The following is a 24,516-nucleotide window of genomic DNA, read 5'->3' as shown; positions in this document are numbered from 1 at the left end:
CACAATCGGCATTTCACAAGAACGTGTGGGTCACATTATTGCTTTGCTTGGCTATCTGAAGATCTGTGCACGATGGGTACCCCGGATGCTGATTCTTGAAATGATAGCGCACAGACTTGAAATTTGGCAGAAACTCCTCTCGCGTTATGAGAATGAAGGCGACTTCTTTCTCTATTCAATTGTGACAGGAGACTAAACGTTGGTACACCATTACGACCCAGAGACGAAATGTCAATCTATGGAATATCGACACAAAGACTCACCCCCAAAACAAGAAATTCAAGATGCAGCCCTCAGCTGTAAAAATCATGGCCACTGTTGTCTGGGACGCAGATGGTGTTATACATGCCGATTTCCTTTATCATGGGACAACAAGGAATTCAGAGTGCTACATCACAATGCTGCGAACTCTGAAATGCTGGCTAACAAGGGTCCAAAAGGAAAAGGTAAATGTTTTCCTGCAGCATGACAATGTCAAACCACACACTTCACGTGCCACCACAGCAGAACTTCAGAGACTGAATCCCACCACCATACAGCATCATCCATACAGTCCAGATTTAGCACTATGTGAGTTCCATCTGTTCCTGATAATGAAAGATGATCTGCAGGGACATCATTATGCTTCTGATGAAGATGCTGAGATAACTATGAGACTGTGGTTGCGGAAACAGAGTGTCTACTACTTCTGTGACGGCTTCAGAAAACTTGTTCATCGTTGGCAGGAATGTATTCAATTGGCTATTGATTATGTGGAAAAGTGAATATTGGTAATCTATGGATTATTTCTGCATTTGATTTATTAAAATATTCCCATCCAAACCCAATTAATGAAGTTGGAGGCATTACTTTTTATTCAACACCCTCTCACTTTGACTTGACTCCATGGCGAGCCTGCTTCGAGTCAATATCCAGTTTAAAGTTTTAAAATTTATGATATTCCTTGTCAATTCCATCATCCAGACAGTTTCTGATTGTTATGCCTAACAATGCATTTTAAGAACATACATTTCAAAAATTAGTGGTTGCCAAGTACAGTTTCACTAACACAAAATTATTTGATGAAACAAAATTAGTCCAAACTACTGGAACCATAATCAGAGAGGCTGCAGATATCAAAAGGTGGAAAAAGAGATTTAAATTGTAATAACTCTGATAATCCTGGCAATGCATGTCAGCAGAGCTTTTGATATTTAGACAAAAAAGAAATTTCAATGCTTGTTTAAACTTCACTGGGAGTGGTGGTTCCTTTGAAGACTAGTATTTCTTGCCGTATGACATCATTATGACCATTAAGTTGATCCTAACAAAACCAATGGGTTGTCTAGAGAAAATTGTTTATAGGTTTATAGATGTCTATTTCCAGCATTTTACTGTGGTTTCACTTCACAAGACGTCCAATTGCTTTTGTGTCACCAACTGAAAACCTTCCCACTCTATACAGAAGAAATAAAATAAATCTTATCTTCTGCAACTGGAAACTTTTTGCTATGTTTGAACTAATAAATGTGAAAATTAACACTGGGATATTTATTTCAATGTTCCTTGCAACTATCTCTTAGAAGTTTTTATATTTTACACACACACACACACACACACACACACACACACACACACACACACACACACGCGCGCGCACGTAGATCATAATGACGTTTTTGGTATCCTTTCACAACAGATAAAAAATAAATAAAAAAGTCTAAGTTTCCATGCCTGTCTGGCCAAAAGCTTTGTTTGGCAATCTTTTTGTTGCGGCTACCTGTGACTAAGCATCTCTGCTATGTGGTGAGCATTGACTATCCTTTTCACACTATTGTCATTATTCCATCCTGGACTTTCCACTGTTAATGAGAATCTTAATTTCATGTTCATGTTAACTACTTGGAGTTATGGCTGTCTCAATTTTAAGTGTTTTTTTCCAGAGAAAACTTACACTTTTGACAAGAACATACTGAAACAAATCGTTTATGCTGATCTGCGGCAAAGTAAGATCAGTTCTATACAAGTGTCTTGCCATCTCGTTCTTCAGAAGTTTGAGTTTAAAATATTTGTGGAAATTTTATAATTAAAGTTATTTCCAAAAAATACAAATCAAACTAATACAGAAACATGCAAAATTCCTATTAATACCATTTGCCTTTGATTCAGTATTTTTAGTTTGCTATTTACCAGTTCGCATCTATGTATTCCCTAACACACAACCATTGTCAAATACACAAGACAGTACGAACTCAATTTCAAATTAGTACACTCTGTTCCACATCTATATACATACTGTAAACCACTGAAGTGAACAGGAGATGGTACTTAACATTGCATTTAATCCCTCCAATCTTAACTGCAGCTCCAGATGAATCAATGCTTAAATGCCTGTGTGTGCACTGCACTTAGCCATCTTTTCTTGCTGTTTTTATGAAGTGTTAATATAGGGGTTTGAAGAATATTTCTAATTACTTTACTTAATGACATTTAACTTTGTACATAAGGCCTTTACATAACAACCTGTCTGTATCTCAACCTATTTGCCACTGCTGGTGTGTCAGCACATCCATGACACACTCCTGTTGGTCACACTAACCAGTCACCACTCCTGCTGCCCTTCTCTGTATACATTCAAAATACAGGGAGTCCCACTCAAACCACCTTGAGTTCAAGGGCCCAGGAGGGAAAAACCACAGTAGATACGAGACTGAAAAATGCACCACATTGTAGAGCATCTCAAAGAATATATATTCCCGTGTCAGAAGTGCCAAGTATCGTCACTAGAGTTCAGCATGGTCGCATGAAGTGAAAATGGCAACCCCACAGCAGCGCACGGAAGCAGCAGTGTCGTTTGCAGAAACAAAATTGCTGATTCTGTGCAAAGAAATTATCATCATGAGTATGAATGTGATCCACCTGATGTGAAAACAATTAAGGAATGGTATAGGAAGTTTCTGGCAATGGGAAGTGTTCTGAAACATTCTGGCGGTGCACACTACAGCGTTTCAGAAGAGACAGTGGAAGACATCAGACAAATGTTTCTCAGGAGCCCACATAAGTCAATTTGTCAAGCACCTAGGCAACTTTATGTACCTCAATCAACATTGCATCGTTTAGTTCACCAGCGTCTTCCTATGTGTGCTTACAAAGTGTAAATTCTGCAACATCTGATGCCGAATGACAAACCACACTGACAACAATTTGCTACAGATATGCTGCAGTGTATTGTTATGGACGCCAGCTTCCTGGAAAGATGTTTATTATCAGACGAGGCAACCTTTGATATATCAGGAAGGGTTAATAGGCATAATGTTCGGATTTGGGGTTCGCAAAATCTGCATGTTGTCATTGAACAAGTTCGTGATAGCCCTAAACTAAATGTCTGGTGTGGGCTAATGCACGGCAATATTGTTGGACCGTTCTTATTTGTGGAATAAACAGTGAATGAGTCAGTGTATGTGGACATGGAGCAGCTTGTGTACCCTCAGATACAAGACTTCCAATCCAACATTTTTCAACAAGATGGATCTTCACCGCATTGGTCAACGGCTGTTCGCAAGTTCCTGGATAGGAAATTTCCCAATCGTTGGATCGAATGTGGAGGCCTGGCCTGGCCACTATGTTCACCCGACATTACACTGCTACATTTCTTCGTGTGGGGATTCGTCAAGGACCTCGTGTATGTGAACAAGTGGACGATATTCCTACAGTGTGACATTGTATCACTAATAGGACTGCAACAATAACAGGGGAAATGTAACAAAGAGATGGGCAAGAAATTGAATATAGACTCCATATTCTTCATGCTACAAATGGTTCACATGTATAAGTGTATTGATGATAAATAAATTCTTTGAGATGCTCTACAATGTGGTGCATTTTTCTTTGTGTCTACCGCGTTTTTTTCCCTGGGTCTTTGAAATCAGGGAGGTTTGAGTGGGACATCTCGTATCCTTTTAGATATATCTGGTAACTGACACACATTACCACAGGAAATGAATGTATTTTGTAAGCAGTCATCTTTGTAGAGCAACTGCATTTCCCAGTATCTTCCCAACGAAGAAAAGGCAGCTAACTAATTTATTTACAACAGAGCCTTTGAGACCTATTTCTTACCCATAAAAATTGTTACAATAAGGTATATCTGAGTAAGCAAATTCCATTTGTGACTCACTGATACTGTAGTCATATGATACTACACTGAAGATCCAAAGAAACTGGTACACCTGCCTAATATCATGTAGGGCCCCCACGAGCATGCAGAAATGCCGTAACACGATGTGGCATGGACCTGACTAATGTCTGACGTAATATTCGAGGAAACTGGCACTATGAATCTTGCAGGACTGTCCATAAATCCGTAAGAGTATTTGGAGGGGGAGATCACTTATGAATAGCATGCTGCAAGACATCCCAGATATGCTTAATAATGTTCATGTCTGGGGAGTTCAATACAGGTACATCTCCTTGGTACAGTTTGAAATGAGACTCATCCGACTTGGCAACGTGTTTCCAGTCATCAACAGTCCAATGTCAGTGTTGATGGGCCGAGGCGAGGCATAAAGTTTGTGTTGTGGAGTCATCAAGTGTATACGAGTGAGCCTTTGGCTCCGAAAGCCCATATCAATGATGTTTCGTTGAATAGTTTGCTCGCTGAAACTTGTTGATTCCCCAGCATTGAAATCTGCAGCAATTTCCAAAAGAGTCACACTTCTGTCGCGTTGAACAATTCTTTCAGTCATCATCGGTACCGTTCTTGAAGGATCTTTTTCCAGCCACAGCAGTGTCAGAAATCTGATGTTTCCCTGGATTCATTATAGACATGGCACACTCGTGAAATGGTCATATGGGAAAATCCCCACTTCATTGCTATTTCGGAGATGCTGTGTACCATTGCTCATGTGCTGACTGTTAACACCACACTGAAACTCATTGAAATCTTAATAACCTGCCATTGTAGAAGCACTAACCAGTTTAACAACTGCCCAAGACACTTGTCTTATATAGGCATTGCTGGGCGCAGCGCCGTATTGCCTGTCTGTTTACATGTCTCTGTATTCGAATAAGCAGGCCTATACAAAGTTTCTTTGATGCTTCATTGTATTTTCTGCAATTTTGTGAAGCACACGAGTTAGATTTCTGTATATTTAAACCAAGTTTGCAATCTCTGCACTATACCGAAATCTTATCAAGATCTGACTAGATATTTATGCTGTTTTCCCAGACTGTACTTCATTATGGATAACAGCATCAGCTGCAGACAGTCTCATTTCACTATCGATATTGTTTCTCAGTTCATTAATATACAACATGAACAGCCAGAGTCTTACCACTTCCCCAAACATGCCTGAACTTACGAGGAATGCCCGTAAAATAAGGTTCCTTTTTCTTTCTTTCTTTTTTTTCCACAGTGTAAAACATGTTTATTTCATGAATGCGCACATTTTTGGAAAGTTCACACTTTAATCTATTTTTCTATATAGTCGCCACTGAGGTCAATACATTTTTGCAAGCGGTGTACGAGTTTCTGAATGCTCGAGCCAAAAATATCTGCCGCCAAGCCACACAGATACCTCAGAACCGCTTCTTCCAGTTCTTTTCTGTCGCCGAAATGTGTTCCACCCAGGTGTTTCTTCATGTCAAGAAAGAGATGGTAATCACTTGGGGCTAAGTCCGGGCTACAGGATGGGTGTTTGCAATACCCCATCCACATTTTGCGATGAGCTCGTTGGTGGCTTTAGCGGTGTGCAGTCTAGTGTTATCCTGATGCAAACGCACCCCCTTGGACAGCATACCCCACCTCTTGTTTTGAATTGCACGGCGCAATTTTAGCAGTGTCTTGCAGTACCTGACAGTGTTGGTTGTTGTACTGGTGGGCAAGAACTCGCACAACAATACCCCCGTTCCTGTCCCAAAACACTGTGTTTGTTTGAATTTTCGCGATGTGTGACTGGGTGCTTCCATTGTTTGGACTGGTCTTTGGTTTCGAGCGTGCGGTAGTGCACCCAAGTCTCTTCTCCAGTGGCGATCGAGTCAAGCTATTCCTCGCCATGAGTTCCAAGATCTTTAAGTTCTTGGGCCGCTTTGACATTTGTGGTCTTCGGTCAACATTCTTGGCACCCACCTCGCGCAAACCTTAGCATACCCTGGATGTTCCACCAAAATCTTTCAATAGAAGTTTTTCTGACATCAGGGATCATTTCGGAGAGCTCACGAACAGTCATTCTTTGATCTGAGAGCACCGCTGCCTTCACTGTTGTGATTGTTTCATCAGAAACAGATTGCCGTCTGGAATGCTCCTCATCACGGATGTCAGTATGCCCGTTCTTGAACACACTGCACCATTTGCACACGTGTTGTACACTCACACTTGTCTCCATAGATTTTGCATAGCTGGGAATGGATTTCTGCCGGCGCAATGTTTTTTTGCAGACAGGAAACTGATCATAGAGCGTAGCTTACACCCAGCGAGTGAAGTGAGGGGAAGATCCATCACGTACGGCTGCCAAGCCAAGACTGAGCTCCGCAGGCAGCTCGCTAGGGAGGGGATTTGGAGTGGGGGAACCAAGGTACTCCACAGAATCGCAGGGTCCACTGTAACAGCGCTTTTCAAGACTGTAGTGCCATGGGAACCTTATTTTATGGACAACCCTCGTACTTCTGTAGATAGGCCAATCAAGATAAAACCATATCCAGAAATCTTCAATTCGGTCAGTTTTGCCCTATATTCAATATCATCATGGCTTTGTTGATAAATATTGGCATGGTTTCAGCTAAATTCTTTTCAGAAAAAGAAATATTGCATCTACCAGACTGCCTGGATCCACGGACTTACGTACAACATGTATCTCTCATAACACTATTTTCAAAACACATACTGGTTGGCCTGGGGAGGGTGTTCATTGTTAAAAGATACCTCATTGCATTTGAACTCAGAGCATGTACTAGAACACAGATGGATATAAGTGAGATTTGGCAGTAGCCACTCCCCTTCTTGAAGATGGATGTGATTTTTACTTTGTTCCAGCACTGGTCATTATTTTGTGTCGTCTTGAGATCTACCACAGGGTATTATAAAAAAGTGAGCTGACTGCTGGGTGTTCTGTACGGAAGTAGACAGATTCCAGGGGGGCTTGTTTAGTCTTTCCCATTTCTGTTCTTTCTGAGAACTACTGACACATATCTGTCTCAGTATTCCTTGTAGCAGCATTAGAACTAAACTGGAGTGATACTTCTGCATCTTCCTTTGTAGTGGGATACATGACAACTGAATTAAGGATTTCTGCTCTTGTTTTGCTATCCTCAATTTCAGTTCCTGTGTCATCAATGAGTGGTTGTACAATAACTTTAATGCCACTGACAGCCTTTATGTGTGACCAGTATTTCCTCATTTTCTGCAATAGATATTTTGATAAGATTCTCTTGTGGCAGTTGTTTAATGCATTACTTGTTGCCCCTTCAAATTTATTTGTTTTTAACACAACATACACATTATATAGCCAAAAATTTAACTGACTCAGCTTTGGACTAATATACAATAAAGTAGTTGAGAGAAATATACAATACTGATGTATTTCATCACATAACACATAGCTTATCACACAATTTTATTTCATCGTACTGGTTGGTAAATTTTTAACATGCTGGTATGTAAATGAGATACTACATGTGCATTCGACACAAACTGTAAACATCTCCTGTGTTCACTTCTTCCTCCCTCTGTCTGTGTCTGTCCACCTAATCGTCTCACTGTTTTATCTCCTTCTCCCTCTGTCTGTCCATTTCCTGCAACGTATCTCCCTGATTATATCCTACTCCCACCTCTATTCTGATGTCCATTTCACCTCTTACTTATCCAGTTACCTACCACCTTTACACGTTGCACGCGCCTCTTACACCTCCCCCTCAACACTGTCCATCTCCTACGCCCTCTATCAATCTCAACATGTCCCAAGCCATATGCTTATTGGTCTGTGTAATCCCTGCAACACAATAAAGCAGTGCAATATTACTTGCACAACATGCCTATCATGCAGAGCAGATATATGTTGGAGCCAGAAAACTTTCTTGTCCCCGACATGCAGGCTGCCATTCAAAGCAGGTTGATACCGTTACCACACAACATACCTGTAATGCAGGGAAGCAGAGAGAGAGAGAGAGAGAGAGAGAGAGAGAGAGAGAGAGAGAGAGAGAGAGAGAGACGAGGGGGGGTGGTAGGTTTCTGCTCATATATCTCCTTTCCTGCTGGAGCTAGGGGGTTTGAGAAGAGACACCAGAACCGCACACTGCTTTATATACGCAACAGAACATAGATGACAACAGAGTACATGTTGGTGCGGACGGAAGTGTTTGGGAGTGCACTGTTCCGGGGGGGGAGTCAAAATCAGAAACTCCATAGCGGGTGATACTGGTGAAGCTTGGGGACTGGTAAATCTGTTGGTGAAGAAGAAACATTTACTTCTTGCAAATTTATACACTAAGGATGATGTGTCCAATCCTGTTTATCATCAGCGAGGAACCTTAATAAGCAAGTAAGCAAACACTATGATAGATTTCTGGATGGTGGTATCCAATATGTATGCATTGTGTTTGTGTGTTGAGAAAACTGATTCACTTTGTGCAAACTGCAAGGTTTCTTTTTTTTGTGCACTTCTTAGACTTCAATGTTTCTTAGTTTTTCAATCCCATCATCATTGTTTACACAAATGTGTATGCAAATGTGCCCCTTGAGTGAAGTGATATGCATGAACGGGATGGAGAAACCATTGCATTATGATGTTAGGAAGTTAAAAATGCTTTTCTTGGGTTATGTGGCGAGTTTACACGGTTCATTTTTCCACCATTTGCACATATTTTCCGCATTTGACTTATGAAGTTCATAATCTAACATCAAAACTACAGGGTCCACAATGCATTGTGTATTTAATAAAAGACAAAAATTTGTGACTAAAGGTGGTTTTTAATTCATACTTCCAGTGTAATAGCAGTAGTTTTTATCTTACGATAAAAGCTAGTTCTGAAATTCAGACAGGTCAGAACAGCAACATTAAAATATTTATATTGCCTGTAACATCAGAACTGTAGATTTCTCTGATGCGACAAAAGGAAAAGAAAATTATGGATAGTTTCAGACGCCATCACATGATATTCAGCATATTCATGAGTCATCAGCTTATCTCCATTTGATTTTTTTCAGTTTCTTACAAGCTATAGACTTGAATATAGACCAGTAACTAAGGAAAAAATCATGTACTCGCAAATTTTTGTACAGTGGTCAGTGGTAGGAGGGAGTACGATGAGCAACATACTATAAATCCTGACAGGTAGAGAGAGAGAGAGAGAGAGAGAGAGAGAGAGAGAGAGAGAGAGAGAGAGAGAGAGATTTAAAGTTCTTTTTATATTTTTTTTTAAATATTAGAAGTAGTGTTTTAATGATACAAAATTGACATTTATTTTTAAGTGAACTGGATTCAGAAACAGTGTGTAATGAGTTCAAAGATAAAAGTGAGGGAAAGCAGGTCGTCAGATTGTGGTCACGCACTTCCTTCCTTCCTGGATCTGCAAACTGAAGGAGTAAGCAAATATATACATCTCCCCCCCCCCCCCCCTCTCTCTCTCTCTCTCTCTCTCTCTCTCTCTCTCTCTCTCTCTCTCTCTCTCTCTCTCTCTCTCTCCCCCCCCCCTCCCCCACTATACTAACCCTTCCACAGTGCACCACATGAATTGCTGGTAATGTAGTACGCAGACACGCCCAAGTGGGAGGGGACGGGGGTGTTCAAGTTAGCACTACATGCTATGAATTACTAACAATGCTAACACAAGAAACACATATGGACAAAATAAACGTAAATTTCGCAGACTGTTCTACAATGCTAGAAGCGAAATTTATTCTAGTCATGAAGTAAAATTTTTATTGCCCTGGGAAAGGCAACTACTCCACCCCCCAGTGCCGCTCAGTTTTCCGGTTACAGGCAAACTATACTTCCCCAAGATTTTCCTGTCCAGTGCTGTTCTATAAGCAGATGAAATAACTTCACTCAACCTGTGCTTGTGTGGAGGAATTATTTTCAGTATATTACATGCGTACTTATTTCCAGTTAGTGAGCTATTATGTGAAAAAGTTATACAACTGGAGCTATGAACTGTTTACTAAATTGAAGAGCCTGCCTCAAGTTTTCTGTATTATCAGTACCTTTTCAACAGTGTCAATTTTATTGCCTTAACTATCAATGGGTGGAACACTTTTCACAGTACAGGGCAGCTATCAAATGAATCGCATCCACTTCAGCTCTCCAGATATTTGACGAGGCTCAGAGTTTTAAATCGGCTCCCTGTGGAACGGAAGTATGTCATTTCGAAGTTTTGGAACTTCACACTTTTAAACACAAGTCAAGCAGTCCATTACTGTAGATTACCATTCTAGACTGTAACATGATCAATCCCGTTCCATCAGACATATTCACACCCAGCATGGACGATATCCCATGCATGTGGGATAAGGGCTCCACTCAGTGCAGTCCACTTTACAATTTTCAGCAGTTCTTCAATGGAGGAGATTTGTGCCATCTAGTAATAACTCTAGGGTGAAAGAAATGTAATTTTCTGGCTATTCATTAATTCATCACCAAGTGGCTACTACATAATTAAACAGCTTTACAAAACACTGGCTGAACAGACACCATCAAGATGTCACAATTATCAATACAATTCCTTTCCCACCAACATCAGATATATTGACACTTCTCAGCCATTGTTGATAGGAACATAATTTGCATAAAAGCTCAATCAGTAACTGGAAGTAACTACTCAGTTAATAAACCGAAACTGACCATGTTCTATAAACATGAGCTTAGTGAAGTTATTTTGTCACATAAAATAATTAGACAGGAAATACTGGGGATATAGATCGTATGTAAGCTGGAAAGAGCAGTATTTGTGGTGGTGGAAGTCACCTTTACCAGAAGAACACCTGCGTGCAGAGTGACAGACTTCCCCCTCTATCAGTGTGAAATAGTGTGCAGATATTTACATAGAATGTCTTGTACCCTCCACTGCCCCTCCCTCACCCTGTTACAATTTTGGAACAATTTACCGCTTAATATAGATCCACTGCAGTTGCATATGGTACATACATTTTTGTTCTTAGCCCACTTCATTTAAAAATTAATGTTTTATACCATTAAACCACTATTTTTAATAATCTGCATTTCTCCATTCCTTGCAACATGGAAACTTTTACCCCAAGACAAAAACAGAATAGGACCTTTCTTGTAGGAAGTATATTTTTATTTTGTACTGGGTAACATTTTCACTAGGAACTGCAGTTTTCTAGTTATTCAGGTGCTATTACACCAAATGGCACTTCTATGTCTTGAATGTGCACTCCAGTTTTGCTCCATATTAGTTGTCAATGCATTTTCACCCAGTCTGAATTTGGCAGGAAGGAATGAAGTTAGTCATCTTATGAACAGAATAAAATAATCTGAATGGCAAGAAGAGACTTTAATCCCTATTCTGCTGAATATGATTCCCATGCTCCAACAACAGCACCATCTCACTCAATTTGAGCATGGAAACTACGTAATATAGAAATGTACATTAATTACAATTACCAATTGTGAACACCCCACTGAAGCTGCAAAACTAAACACAAACTAAACTCCTCCAGAACAGGCCATGAAGGCCCAATGGTACTGACTGGCCACCATGTCATCCTCAGCACACAGGTGACAATGGATGCAGATACGGAGGGGCATGTGCTCAGCACACCACTGTCACGGCTGTATGTCAGTTTCAGAGACCGGAGCTGCTACTTCTCAATGAAGTAGCTCCTCACTTTGCCTCTCAAGAGCTGAGTGCACCCTGCTTGCCAACAGAACTCAGCAGACCAGATGGTCACCCATATAAGTGCTAGCCCAGTCTGACAGCGCTTAACTTTGGTGATCTGACAGGAACCAGTGTTACCACTGCGGCAAGGTTGTTTGCTACTGATGCTCCGAACACTTCCTTAAATCCATCGATGTAAAAAAGGATTTAGCACTTTCATAGACAACGCACACCCACAGCTTTAAATACAGTGGTACCAAAAGGTAGCATGTGAAGAATATTCAACTTACAACATGCAGAAATATAGCATTACATTTACAGCAAGTGAACTTCACAAGGAAATAAGAATGATTTTGCCTCTTTCCTACACTAAACATTTTAACAATGTTGTCAAATGCACTTGTTTTATAATAAATTTTCATGCCAAACATAAGGGGGAAAGTAAGCACAAAGATAATTTTACACTTAGTTGAGTAATCCTTTAACATTCAATGTAAGAAATTGTTTTTCCAACACCGACAATTGAAAGCAGTAAGAAGACTTCCAATGTCATTCTCCTGACAATATAACTGTTAGATATAGAATTCAAATGAACCTTTACGTGCCATTTATTACAATTTCATCTAATTTTAAGAGGGGATCGACACCCTTTGTTATGCCACTTATTTGCAGATTACTATTTCACTGTCATGGAGTTTTGCTGATGTATGGTTTGTGGGGTGCTCAACTGCGCGGTCGTAAGTGCCCGTACGAAGTCCAATTTTTACACAGTACATTTTTTTCACAATCCAATGTAGCCACAGTCACAAATGATGATGATGAAATAAGGACAACACAAACACCATGTCCTCTGCCGGGAATCGAACCCAGGACCCTGTGATCCAGAAGCAGTAATGCTAGCTACTAGACCACAAGCTGCAGACAGAGTTTTGTTGATTCTGTGAATTCAAATTTGAATGAATTATCTTAAGGTAAATGATTTTAAACAAGTGGACTGTAAGTGGATTAATAGAACAAATAATTTGCAACTCATAAAAAAAACAACAACAACAACAACAACAACCGGGTAACAAGTATGAATTATCACTCTACTGTACTCACAGATTCAGAGAAAATTAAAATTCTGTTTAGCAACAAATCAACCTCTGTTAGTATCTGAAGAGCACGTTTTACACACACACACACACACACACACACACACACACACACACACACCTTCCATTAAACTTCAATAGGACAGTGAGAAATTTAGAATAGAAAGAGGAATCAACATAGATTTCATATAATCAAAACTATTATCACATATGAAGGAGGACATTTTTATTTTCTGATCCTTAAACTAGGGTAAGGAAGACTAACTACATATTAAACACAACTGAAACATTAATTTTCCTGACACTTGGCAATTGCCTTTGGTGTAGATAAATTTCAACAATAAATGGAAGAACTTAAGTTTGAAAGTGGGCCTGGCAAAAAACTGTAAGACTAGAATTTTGAATAACTGAAAGAGAAAACTTATACATGTTTACAATTACATCTTAGAACCAGTTGCGTTTTTATGTTTAGAGTAGATGAAAAAACCTGTATGGATACCAGAAGATTAAACATGGCCTCATGTGATTCTGGTAAACTGAATTTGGTTTCTAAAACTACACTGCTGTGTCAGAAAAGAAGCAAAGTATGCAATCAGTTTGTATTACCAGTTTCAACTTACAGCAATGAGACAAAGCTAACATTTAAGAACTCCGTATAAACCCTTTAACAATGGAGAAATGTATATTAGGAATTACTAGGAGAAACAAACAAATGGATCAGACGATAGAGTGGAATGGAAGACTTAATTTTGATTAATGAAAATGAAATCCTGTAAGTTGGTAGAGGGTAGGTGAACTGAGACATTTCTTTAGCAGATTACAAGAGGCATGGCAGACAATCTAATTGCAGGTGGGCCTAGAACATTAGGAAAATGTGAGAGCTATCACCAATAACGAAAGGGTATTACCAAGCATAATACTATAGTACAATCTTGTGCCCAGATGAATGCCAAAGACTGCAATCTAATATTATAGTACTCAAAGTGCACTGTATACCTGGATGTAGCATGAACTAATCTGACAGACTAAGGAAAGACATGTTCTAGTCTAATGTAAAATGCCTTCATGACAGTTGCAATAGCTTGCTGTTAAAGTCATTAGATTTATTTATGATGAGAAAGGTAAAATAGTGACAATGCTGACAGATGTGATGGAATGTGCAAGTAAAATGTTAAAGTTGGGTGAGATGATGTGTAAATTAACTGCAGAAAGAATATGATGATGTGTGGAGTGAGAGCCAAGTATTTAACACAAAGAAGCAGCAGCAGCAAAAAATTCAGAATACATATATAATTAACAATGTGGATAAATACCTTATTAGACAGCAGTTACTGCAAAATTACGAACAATACAAAGATACGGTAACTGAAGAAAACTTCATAAGTTAGGTTAGCTAAAATAGCATTTTATTGCATGACTGGTTTTGAGAGAGCCATGCTATGATCTGATCTTATGCTTTTGAACTTTTCCCAGACTAACCATGTCAGGAGTATACAACACTAAGGTATAGCAGATTGTGAAAACTTTACAGCTTTAATCATACAGAGCTTTACTTAAACTAGTAAAGAAAGTGAGAAAAATTGTTCTGTCTATAGGATTTGGTTTTGGAAGGTGTCAGAAGAAATGAATCCGATGTGGTAAGGGAAAGTGTTAAAAAATTCGTACCACTTTAAAATTATATGAAAAACTGAGACATCACAATTAGAACAAACAGACGGAATGTAGATTCGAAGAAACTGCATTCTGAATACGTGTTGTCAGTGTGCAAGGAATATTCTCAAACGAAGATTGTGATAGCAATCTGCTTGTAACACTGGAATGTAAAATTCTTGGACATAAGTGACAGTGTTACCAGCTGGTCATGTCTTCAGTTCACTATGCAAAGTAAAAAATACATGTACTGTATCCATTTTAGGTAATGGTGATGGTTGCTGGCTTCAGTTCAAAGACTGGCTTGATGCAGTTCTCAACACACATCTGCCCTATACAAGCCTCATCTTTGCACAACTACTGCACTCTACATCCGCATTAATCTGTTTATTGTGGCCACGAATGTCTCCACTTTCCTTCTTTAGCAGATCAACTATGTCTTGTCATCTCAGACGTGACTTATCAATATATCCCCATCCTTTTAGTCTGGTTGTGCCATAAACTATTCTCATTTTATTTCACTATTTTTTCAGTACTTACTCTACCAACCTTCAGCATTCTTCTGTTAATACCATATTTCGAAACATTTTCTTCTGTATAGTTAACTTTTCACTACGCTGTATGGCTGCAATCCTAATAAATATTTCTGTAACAGACATTCTAACAAATTGATTTTCAACTTTTACATATTTCACTGCCTCAGGGAAGTTTCTTATTTGAAAGCAGTATTCTCTATCCTCTTTACTTCTATCTTCATCAGTTACTTGGTGCCCAAATAAAGCCAGTCTACTAATTATAGTGTTATTTCATAAACAGTAATGCACAACTGTATAACATTTCCTGTAAATCACTGCATGCAAACCAACTACAAGTGGTCGCCCTCTGTGATATAGATAAAATAAGTCAGCAATTCATTGTTTTGTTACTTAGTTCACTACTGCTGGAACACATGACAAATTCTGAAAAATTTGTCCTAACATTGTAGAGCATCTTACAATGGACAGCATGTCACTGAATACAAACCAAGTCTGGTCTGTCAGCTCATACAATCTGATCAAATGAGTGGCCAGATTTACTCACTGTCTATAAGAGTTAGGGAGTTGGGAGGCAAGGAATCTGAAAACTTTAATAATAACCTTTACCAACTTTTTGGAACCAGTTTAAATGAACCCTGATACTGAATCTTGAAAAAATAATACCTAAGGAGTGTACACCTTTGCAAAGTGAAACTGAATCCACTGCTGGGAAACTACACAGTAGACTGTTTCACTAATGGTTCCAAAAACTGAACTTCAAAAGAGGGGTAGGAAATATTCTATCAAAAAGATGTTACCAAATATTTCCAAATGGTCCAAGTCATCCTTTTATAGGTATACTTAAACTCTTACTAAATAAGTGCAAAAGCAAACATTTTGGTAAGCACAGCCCTATTTTAAGTGCAATGAGTGAGCACTGCTGGAGTAAAACTTCATTGTTCAGCAATCTGCAGACTTTTAGTAACAGTGAGAAAGTAGCTTTAAGGCCTCATACATAGTGTCAAGTGCAGTTTTAATCACCTTTGCTGTTGGTAGTGGCACCAGTAGTAACAGGCAGAGCACTTGCATTTTTTCGGCAGTTTATTTCATTTTCTTGATCTGTCCACTTAACACAACCATGATGTTTTTAGTTACCGATAAGAAAAGCCTTAACTTTCATAAACAGTTGATACAGTACAAAACTATTTGGTTAAAAATCTGAAACACTAAAAGGCAATGTTGTCCCACATGGCCTCTCAAGTCTTTACTGAAGCACTGAATCATACGTATAAGGTATTAATATACCATTCAAGTTTCTGAGCTTTAATGATTATGACACACTAAAATCTTTTGGGAGTGTAAAATATGGCAGTGTGTTAGTATAGAACATTAAGTACCAAGTAATGCCTCACTGGCTATTGTGCCAGCAGACTGCTTTATGAACATTTGTGGTGTCACTACAGATTAAGAACTTTAATGTTTCCTACAACTAAAAGATGAGGTCAGTTATGACTCTTTACTGAAAAAGTACATTAAATTAACAACCAAATTTCTACATGAAAGTTTCTTAGCCTTGTCTTCCACCAATGAAACTATTGGAAGTCTCACTCAAGAAATGTTTTGCTAAACATAACATCTGGTTCACACTGTAAATGAGTCTGCAGAAGATCCCCCGACAGTCGTGGGCAAAATGGTTGTGTTGCATGTTTACCTCAACCAATCATGTAACACATTTTGTACACATCTCTACGGCAATTTCTCTGTTGCTGGAGCTCTACAGATGACATTTCGTCTGCAGCTGTTTGCACTTATCAGTTGAAAGGTGCCAACAGTGTTGCCACCTGTTAAAGATCATATTTTGCCGACTACTGTATGTTTCTGGCCTAAATGGTTACAGTAGCCACATCTGCAACAGCCAATCTAAAGGACTGAAAATATGGTTCAGCCATGCTGTAGCCAGACCATTTAGCTCAAACATTATTTTGGCCAAGGTAAAAGGCATGGTTACATAACACAAAAAGTGCAATATACATACTCAAATAAAAAGAAAATATTGGCCCTTGATAAATACCTGAAAGACAAGAGATGTGAGTTATGTTGTATTATTACACAGACTAGCAACACTTACTGAAACACCGTTTTGGAACGGCTTCGTAAGTTTCAGTTTCTCACCATCAGAGTTCAGATTGTAGTACAAAAAAATTAAATAACAATGACAAAAACCTAATCATCTCTTTAAATAAATAATATACTTGTGCCAGAAACATTATTCTAAAGCCACATTCAACCTCTGAACTGTCATACATTACACAAAAATGGAATGAATGTCATCTCAAGTAAGAAATCATACCGTTCTCAGTATCAGTGTTTCTCAAACTTGTGGCAGGCTATTCTATAATGTTTGCCATTATCACTAACCTTTTAAATTTCAGACAGCATTCTACCGCAAACTACAAAAAGATAAATTTTCTGATTTATGACAAATTATTCTATGAGCTTTTCTTGTTCCAGAAGAGGCATGCATTGTTTTTAACAGACAGTAAGAAGGCCAAATTGTCAAATGTCGCGCCTCACCTTGAATTTGCTCTCAGCCCTGCCTCATAGTTTGAGACACGCTGATAATTAAAGTTTGAAGACCTAAATCTGCTGAAAAGAAAAAGAAACCTCTGATGAAGCGACAGCATTAACACTAGTAATAAATTATGAGAAACCTAACACAAATGACAGAAGCTCGTGATCTGCCACAATGTAAGCAAGAGACTACTAGAAGTCAATAATGAATGCAGCGAAATGATGTTATGTGATGATTATGTGAGTCATTTATTTCACTTTGAAGCAAATATTACATTTTTCTCTTGTAACAAACATGGCTACATGAGAAAACTACGCCAATTCTCCGCTCACAGGCACATTTTGCACCATTTCTGCCATACCATCTACTGCAAATAACTGTAAAAAATGATTACTATCTTAATACTCCCAGCTAAACAATTTGAAAAATTTGCAAAGCCTACAAAATGTGGCATTCACAAACTATGCATTCTTAATATAATGTCTGATTACGAGTAACCACATATATTACCATTACCAAGTACTAATAATTTTGCCTAAAATGCTTATTCATAACTATTGCAAGTTTCAGGTGTCTCTCTCTCTCTCTCTCTCTCTCGCCCCCCCTACACACACACACACACACACACACACACACACACACACACACACACACAAAACCATACACGTTGATTGAAATATTTCAACATTGAACTAGAAGAGAGATTGTTGGTGGGAAACTTGTTTTAGCACCACCACAAATAATTTGTTGCAATGAAGATTAAAAATACCCACTGTCATGCTGTGTCATGACATATGCTGCCTTTAATGGACAAGTATACTTTCAAATATGTATCCCATTTAGCTGCTGTGAAATTTTAACAAATTTGCAAAGACACAAAATACTATGTAAATGGTTGTATTGACTGATGTAGTAGTTACAGTTACTACATTAGACATTACATCCCAGGAATCATTTACGCAGCTTTCTTGAAAAGCATGAAACTAAAAAAAAAAGGAAAAATATAAAATATTAAAAATCAGCATTTTACAGTAACCTTTAAAGGTATGCAAAACCACTACTGCCATTTGACAAACAGAACTTTAATACAGAACTTCTGGCTTTTACTCTCAGTATTTTTTTTTTGAGATGATACATAATCCCATCTGAGCAATTTGGGCACAGACATATGGCTCATACAACAGATGGTTAATTTTGCTTCAGGTAAAAGCTTTGAAAAAAAAACACAGTACCACTATCATTTTATATTCTCAAGAATATAAGCAATTTCCATATTTGTGTTACCTGAACAAACTAAATATTTAAAAGTATGTGATAACTGACAATGTTGTGGCATAGGAGCAGTGAGTATTAAGAATATGGTGTGCTGAACGCAAATTCAATGGAGACTTTACAAATAATAAACAACAAAAACAGGATGAGAATGTCACTGGTGATAAGAAAAATATCAATGTAATGTGGTGCACAACTAGCAATAGAAATTTTTATCTGAAGTAGGATACAAACATAACAGTAACAATATTTTTGATAAAATGCACTAAAGACTTTAAAAATTGTATCTTTAATAACAACAGTATATGTACCACAAATCTTTAGGAAAGACAGACTGGTGTGAGAAAATACTGCTGAAAGTTTGTACACAAGAATTTTGGGTGAAAAAAGAAAGGTTCCACATTATGATGATTGATCGTGCAAAATGATATATGGAACAGGAAAGTAATTAATTAGGCTAAAAGAGCTAGTGTGTGATGGAAGAGGTTCAGTGAAGCAATATTACCAGTGACAGAACATAACATCAATCAGTACTTTAGAATGGCAACTGACAACTCTCAACAAGGGATTCAAGACTATCACTAATTTAATATAAAATGAGTTCAACCAAAAGGTACTGCACCACAAAAGTATTCACTGACTGACCACAGAAAAAATACCAGTATTATAAGTACTTCACAGAGATGTGAACATCTAATAATACAGTGTGTATAAACATTTAACTTTTGGCAACTGTTTCACTGTTAAGAAAGTGTCACTGTCAAGGCAGTTTATATGATTTCTGTTTTGTTTTAATATGAGCCAAGGAGAGGAACACAAGAATCAAGGATGCGGCGAGAACAACAATTTATTCCTATGTGAATGAGGAAAATGTAAGTAGTTGGAGATAGAATTGGAAAATCTCATCCGGAATACGAAGGAAGCCCTCTTCTGCAGACAGAAGAGACTTTCTGGAAGGTGTGATCCCGCACAGATCAGGAGAAACTGCGTGCCTCTTCCATATGGGTGACAAATATTCTTCTGTGGACCTGCAACAGCCCCTGGAATCTAACAGCATGACAATTCTTTGTGGCATAATGCAGCTGAGAGGGTGGAGGGGGGGGGGGGGAACCTGAATTGTGGTGCCTATTTAACTGTATACATACTTTGTGAGCTTCACAATATATTCTGAGAAATAATGCGATATTCTGTCTGTACAAAACATCCATCTTTTATTTTGTAGCGTTTACATCACATACATAATTTATAATTTCAGGTGCCAAATCATCTACTACTACTACTACTACTACTACTACACAAAAAGGAGCCCACTACTTCAGAACAAACTGCATTCTTGCATCACCTCAATTACACATCTTTTGTATTTTCTTTTAAAAAAAGCTGAACTGCCTAGATACACCTCTCACTACTGTGTGTTCATAGGAAAATTTCATGGAGTTTCACAAATCAAACATATATGTAACTGTCACAGGAAAAACTACATACTCTAATAATTTAACCCAACTATTCCTTCATTCCTTTGCTTTTCTCTAACCACCCCTTTTTTCCATTCAAAATAAGGTCATCACAGAGGGTAATACGCAATCCTCAAATAGATTCACTCATCTTAAACAGGGTCACAAAAATTGCATATACAAGTCAGAATTACAAATACATTGTGTTTCAACATGGCAGTTGAAAACTTTCAGGGTTGGGTGGGAGGAGCAGAAGCGCGCGCGCACACACACACACACACACACACACACACACACACACACACACACACAGATACAGACAGAGAGAGAGAGAGAGAGAGAGAGAGAGAGAGAGAGAGAGAGAGAATGAACAAACACAAGAAAGGAAAGACACAAACAGGGTAATAATATGATTATGCTTGCCAGGAGACGTCGCCTGTAGTGCGACAGACTTTTTGAAACCAGATATACGGTTCTTTAGGTTAACCAGACTATTTGCTGCAACTTTTTTAATGCTACTGAGTGTTACACAAAATTCCAATTTTCTTTGACAATTACTTGTAAATGAGCGCCTATCAGAGTGAAAGGCTGCAGTGTGCGATACCTAGGATCTTGACCTATCTAACCGTATGGGTATTACAACCTGCAGCCACTCACTGTGGTAGGCCCTCATTTACAAGTAATTGACAATAAAAATTTCGTAATTCTGTGATCCTCAATAACATTAGAAAAGTAAAATTATGTAGTCTGGTTGTGTGGTGGAGTGGAGAGTATAATAGCTTCACATGCAAAAGGTTGTGGGTTCTATGCTTCACAGGTGCAGTGTATTTTTTTTTAAACCTTTATCGAAATGACTTTCATCACTATGTTTAATTGGTTAATTAGTTTAAATGTAATTTTTAATTTCTATTCCTTTGTCACATTATTTTGATCACCATATCAACTTTTTTCATTTGTTTTTTCTTTATGTCATTCTTTTTCCAATCGGAATTTTTGTAAACATTAATTCAATTACCTCGAATAAAATTTTTACCCTCAGCAGAGTATGTGCTGATTTGAAACTTCCTGGCAGATCAAAACTGTGTGCCGGACTGAGACTCGAACTCGGGACCTTCGCTTATCGCTGGCAAGTGCTCTACCGGGTCCCAAGTTCGGGTCTCGGTCCAGCACAGTTTTAATCTACCAGGAACCTTCATGAATTCATTATAATATCCAATTTCAATCTACCAGTTAAAGAACAAATGACCAAATATTATATACACATAAAAAAAAAGTTTTGCATCACCCCAGTTCCCAGAACTCCGCAGATAGATGTTGAATATGGATATTGTATCGCAGATACAGTCACTTTGTCTTTTCAGAGATGTCACTAAACCTGCCCAAGGATGTAAACAACTACACATGAGCAGTGACTATTAGAGGGGGTCCGACAGCCGATCAGTTGCAGTCATTCCACCAGGAAAGAGGTACATGGCTCGTGTTGTCTGAAGTTCGACCATGCCTAGATGGTCACTATCGCGGTTCGATCACATCCACATTGTTACTTTGTGCCAGGAAGGGCACTCAAAAAGGAAGTGTCCAGGCATCTCTGAGTGAACCAAAGTAATGTTGTTCAGACATGGAGGACATAAAGAGAGACAGGAACTGTCAATGACATGCCTCGCTCAGGCTACCCAAGGGCTACGACTGCAGTGGATGACCACTACCTACGGATTATGGCTCTGAGGAACCCTGACAGCAACACCACCATGTTGCATAATGGCTTCTGTGCAGCCACAGGACGTTGTGTTATGACTCAAACTGTGCGCAATAGGCTGCACGATGGCCAACTTCATTCCCGACGTCCATGGTGAGGTCCATCTTTGTAACTACGACACCATGCAGTGCGGTACATATTGGCCCAACAACATGTCGAATGGACTGCTCAGGATTGGTATCACATTCTCTTCACCGATGAGTCGCATATGCCTTCAACCTGACAATTGTTAGAGACTTGTTTGGAGGCAACCTGGTCAGTCTGAACGCCATAGGCACACTGTCCAGCGAGTGCAGCAAGGTGGAGGTTCCCTGATATTTTGGGGTGGCATTATGTGTGGCAAATGTACACCGCCGGTTGTCATGGAAGGGGCCGTAATGGTTGTACGATACGTGAATGCCATCCTCCGATCGATGAATACAGGCATGCATCAATACAAGAGGATGTGCTACTGGGTACTAGAGGTATTGGTGTGTATAGCAATCTGGACCACCACCTCTGAAGGTCTCTGTATGGTGGTACAATACGCAATATGTGGTTTTCATGAGCAATAAAAAGAGCGGAAATGATCTTTGTGTTGATCTCTCTTCCAATTTTCTGTACAAGTTTCGGAACTCTCAGAACCGAGGGGATGCAAAACTTTTTTTTATGTGCGTATTTATATTGACTGTGCAGTGGTGTCAAAATTAATTTTCGTAACCAGACATGCAATTTTTTTGCACGGTAATCATCACAAAAACATTTAAAACATAATCTAAATACCTAATGCACTATGGGCAAAATAACGTCGACGATAAAATTCAAACAAAATGAGATATGTATAATTAATGCAATAATATGGACAAAACAACAGAATGATAAAAGAAATTAAACTGAAATCAATACATAAAATTAAAGAGAAACACATGAACAAAGATTTCAAGTGGAAAAAGAATGACAGTATGAAAAATTGAAAAATTAGAGCAAATGAACTAGTTGATACAATTCAAATGATGTGACTAAGAAATGAAAATGAATTTCATTTCAAACCAATCAATAGATAAAAATTATGATCAAAGTCATTTCAATAAAGATTTAAAAATAAAAAAAAATTCTGCAACTAGCAAGCTTCGAAGCTACAACCTCCTGCATGTGAATCTAGTATTCCATTCATTAAACGACAACCAAACTATTTGCTTCAAGCCTTTTCAAAGCTACTGAGTGTCACACAAAATTCCAAAATTTTTTTCGTCAATTACTTCTAAATGACAGTCCACATGTGTGAACGGTTGCAGCATGCGATACCAAGGATCTTAACCTATATAACCACATAGACAGTTTCAAAAGTTGATTCCACTGCTGGGGACCTCTCCTTGTTAGCACAGCAGAAACAAGGAAATAAAAACAAAAACAGACAATGACAGCAATCAAAGAAGGTGTTCAACAATATGACTTCCGAGGGTGAAACAGGCCTCACACACCTGATGCATGGAAGATCTGGTGTCCTGGAAAATACCGGCATGTCCTGGACTACTACAAATGCTGTGATGATGCATGCAGGAAGTTCCTCAGCACTGGCAATAGGATTTCACACACCAGTGTCGTTATGTATCCCCAGAGTACAGGCAACTGAGGTCTTGCAATCTCACTGGCCAATGCAGTGGACCACCCTGACTGATCTAATGCTGACGATATGTCGCATTCATGTGGTGACACATTAAGGCTGTAATGTGACGGGGCCCCATCTGGCTGAAAACATATGCCGGAAAGCATCACATTGTGATTATGTGCATCTTCCAACAACTGCAGCAATACTACTGAAGAAAGATGAGATAGCTTGCACATGTCAAACACTGGAGCAATAAGTAGACCAATGAGGTGGTCCCCAGTGATGCCAGCTCATAAATTAACTGAAAACCATTTCTCGGCTACATGGCTTCTTGTTGCATGTGAGTTCTCCTCCAACCACATGTGAGTGTTACGTGGGTTGAACATTCCCTCTCACAATTATGTCGATTCATTGCGAGCAGACTGGTGGCTGAGAAACGAAGATCTCTTGTATGCATAGGCCACTTGTGGAACAAAATTGTCTTCAAGCACTAATTGCATGTGCTGAGTGTGAAACGGATGCATGGAGTTGTCATGCACGCTTCACCTGATACTGCTGTGGGAAATTCCAATATGACTAGCAATAGCCCACATAATGGCACAGGGATGTTCTATACCACCTCCAGCAGTCTCTTTGCTGGTTAACATTGACGTTGTCCTCTCACATTGTTGCCTCTTCTCACTGAAGGACCCCCTTTCAGACAACCTCCTGTGGAGGCAGACGAAGGTGTGGCAGAGGGTTTGCCTTGTGGGGTAAAGTTGGGAGTACAACCACTGTGTGGCAGGTCACTGCAATCACCGGCCCCAG

At 38.9% G+C, this 24,516-nt stretch overlaps 1 protein-coding gene across 4 annotated transcripts in view; it reads right to left on the bottom strand.

Moving 5' to 3' along the window:
• LOC124712666 (synaptic functional regulator FMR1) overlaps window positions 1-24,516 on the bottom strand; it is a 240,306-nt gene that overhangs the window by 188,050 nt on the left and 27,740 nt on the right. For 2 of the 4 annotated variants that reach the window (XM_047242889.1, XM_047242892.1), the window contains exon 6: window positions 17,642-17,713. The exons of 1 other annotated variant lie outside the window; for it this stretch is intronic. In XM_047242889.1, coding sequence (XP_047098845.1) covers window positions 17,642-17,713 — 72 coding nt within the window. The remainder of the gene's footprint in view (window positions 1-17,641; window positions 17,714-24,516) is intronic. One more of the 4 variants, XM_047242890.1, reaches the window with a different exon arrangement.

The sequence above is a fragment of the Schistocerca piceifrons genome, chromosome 1, assembly GCF_021461385.2.
Source record: "Schistocerca piceifrons isolate TAMUIC-IGC-003096 chromosome 1, iqSchPice1.1, whole genome shotgun sequence".
Taxonomy (NCBI): Eukaryota; Metazoa; Arthropoda; class Insecta; order Orthoptera; family Acrididae; genus Schistocerca; species Schistocerca piceifrons.
The sequence above is the reverse complement of the archived record's forward strand: the minus strand, read 5'-3'. Positions and strand labels throughout refer to the sequence as shown.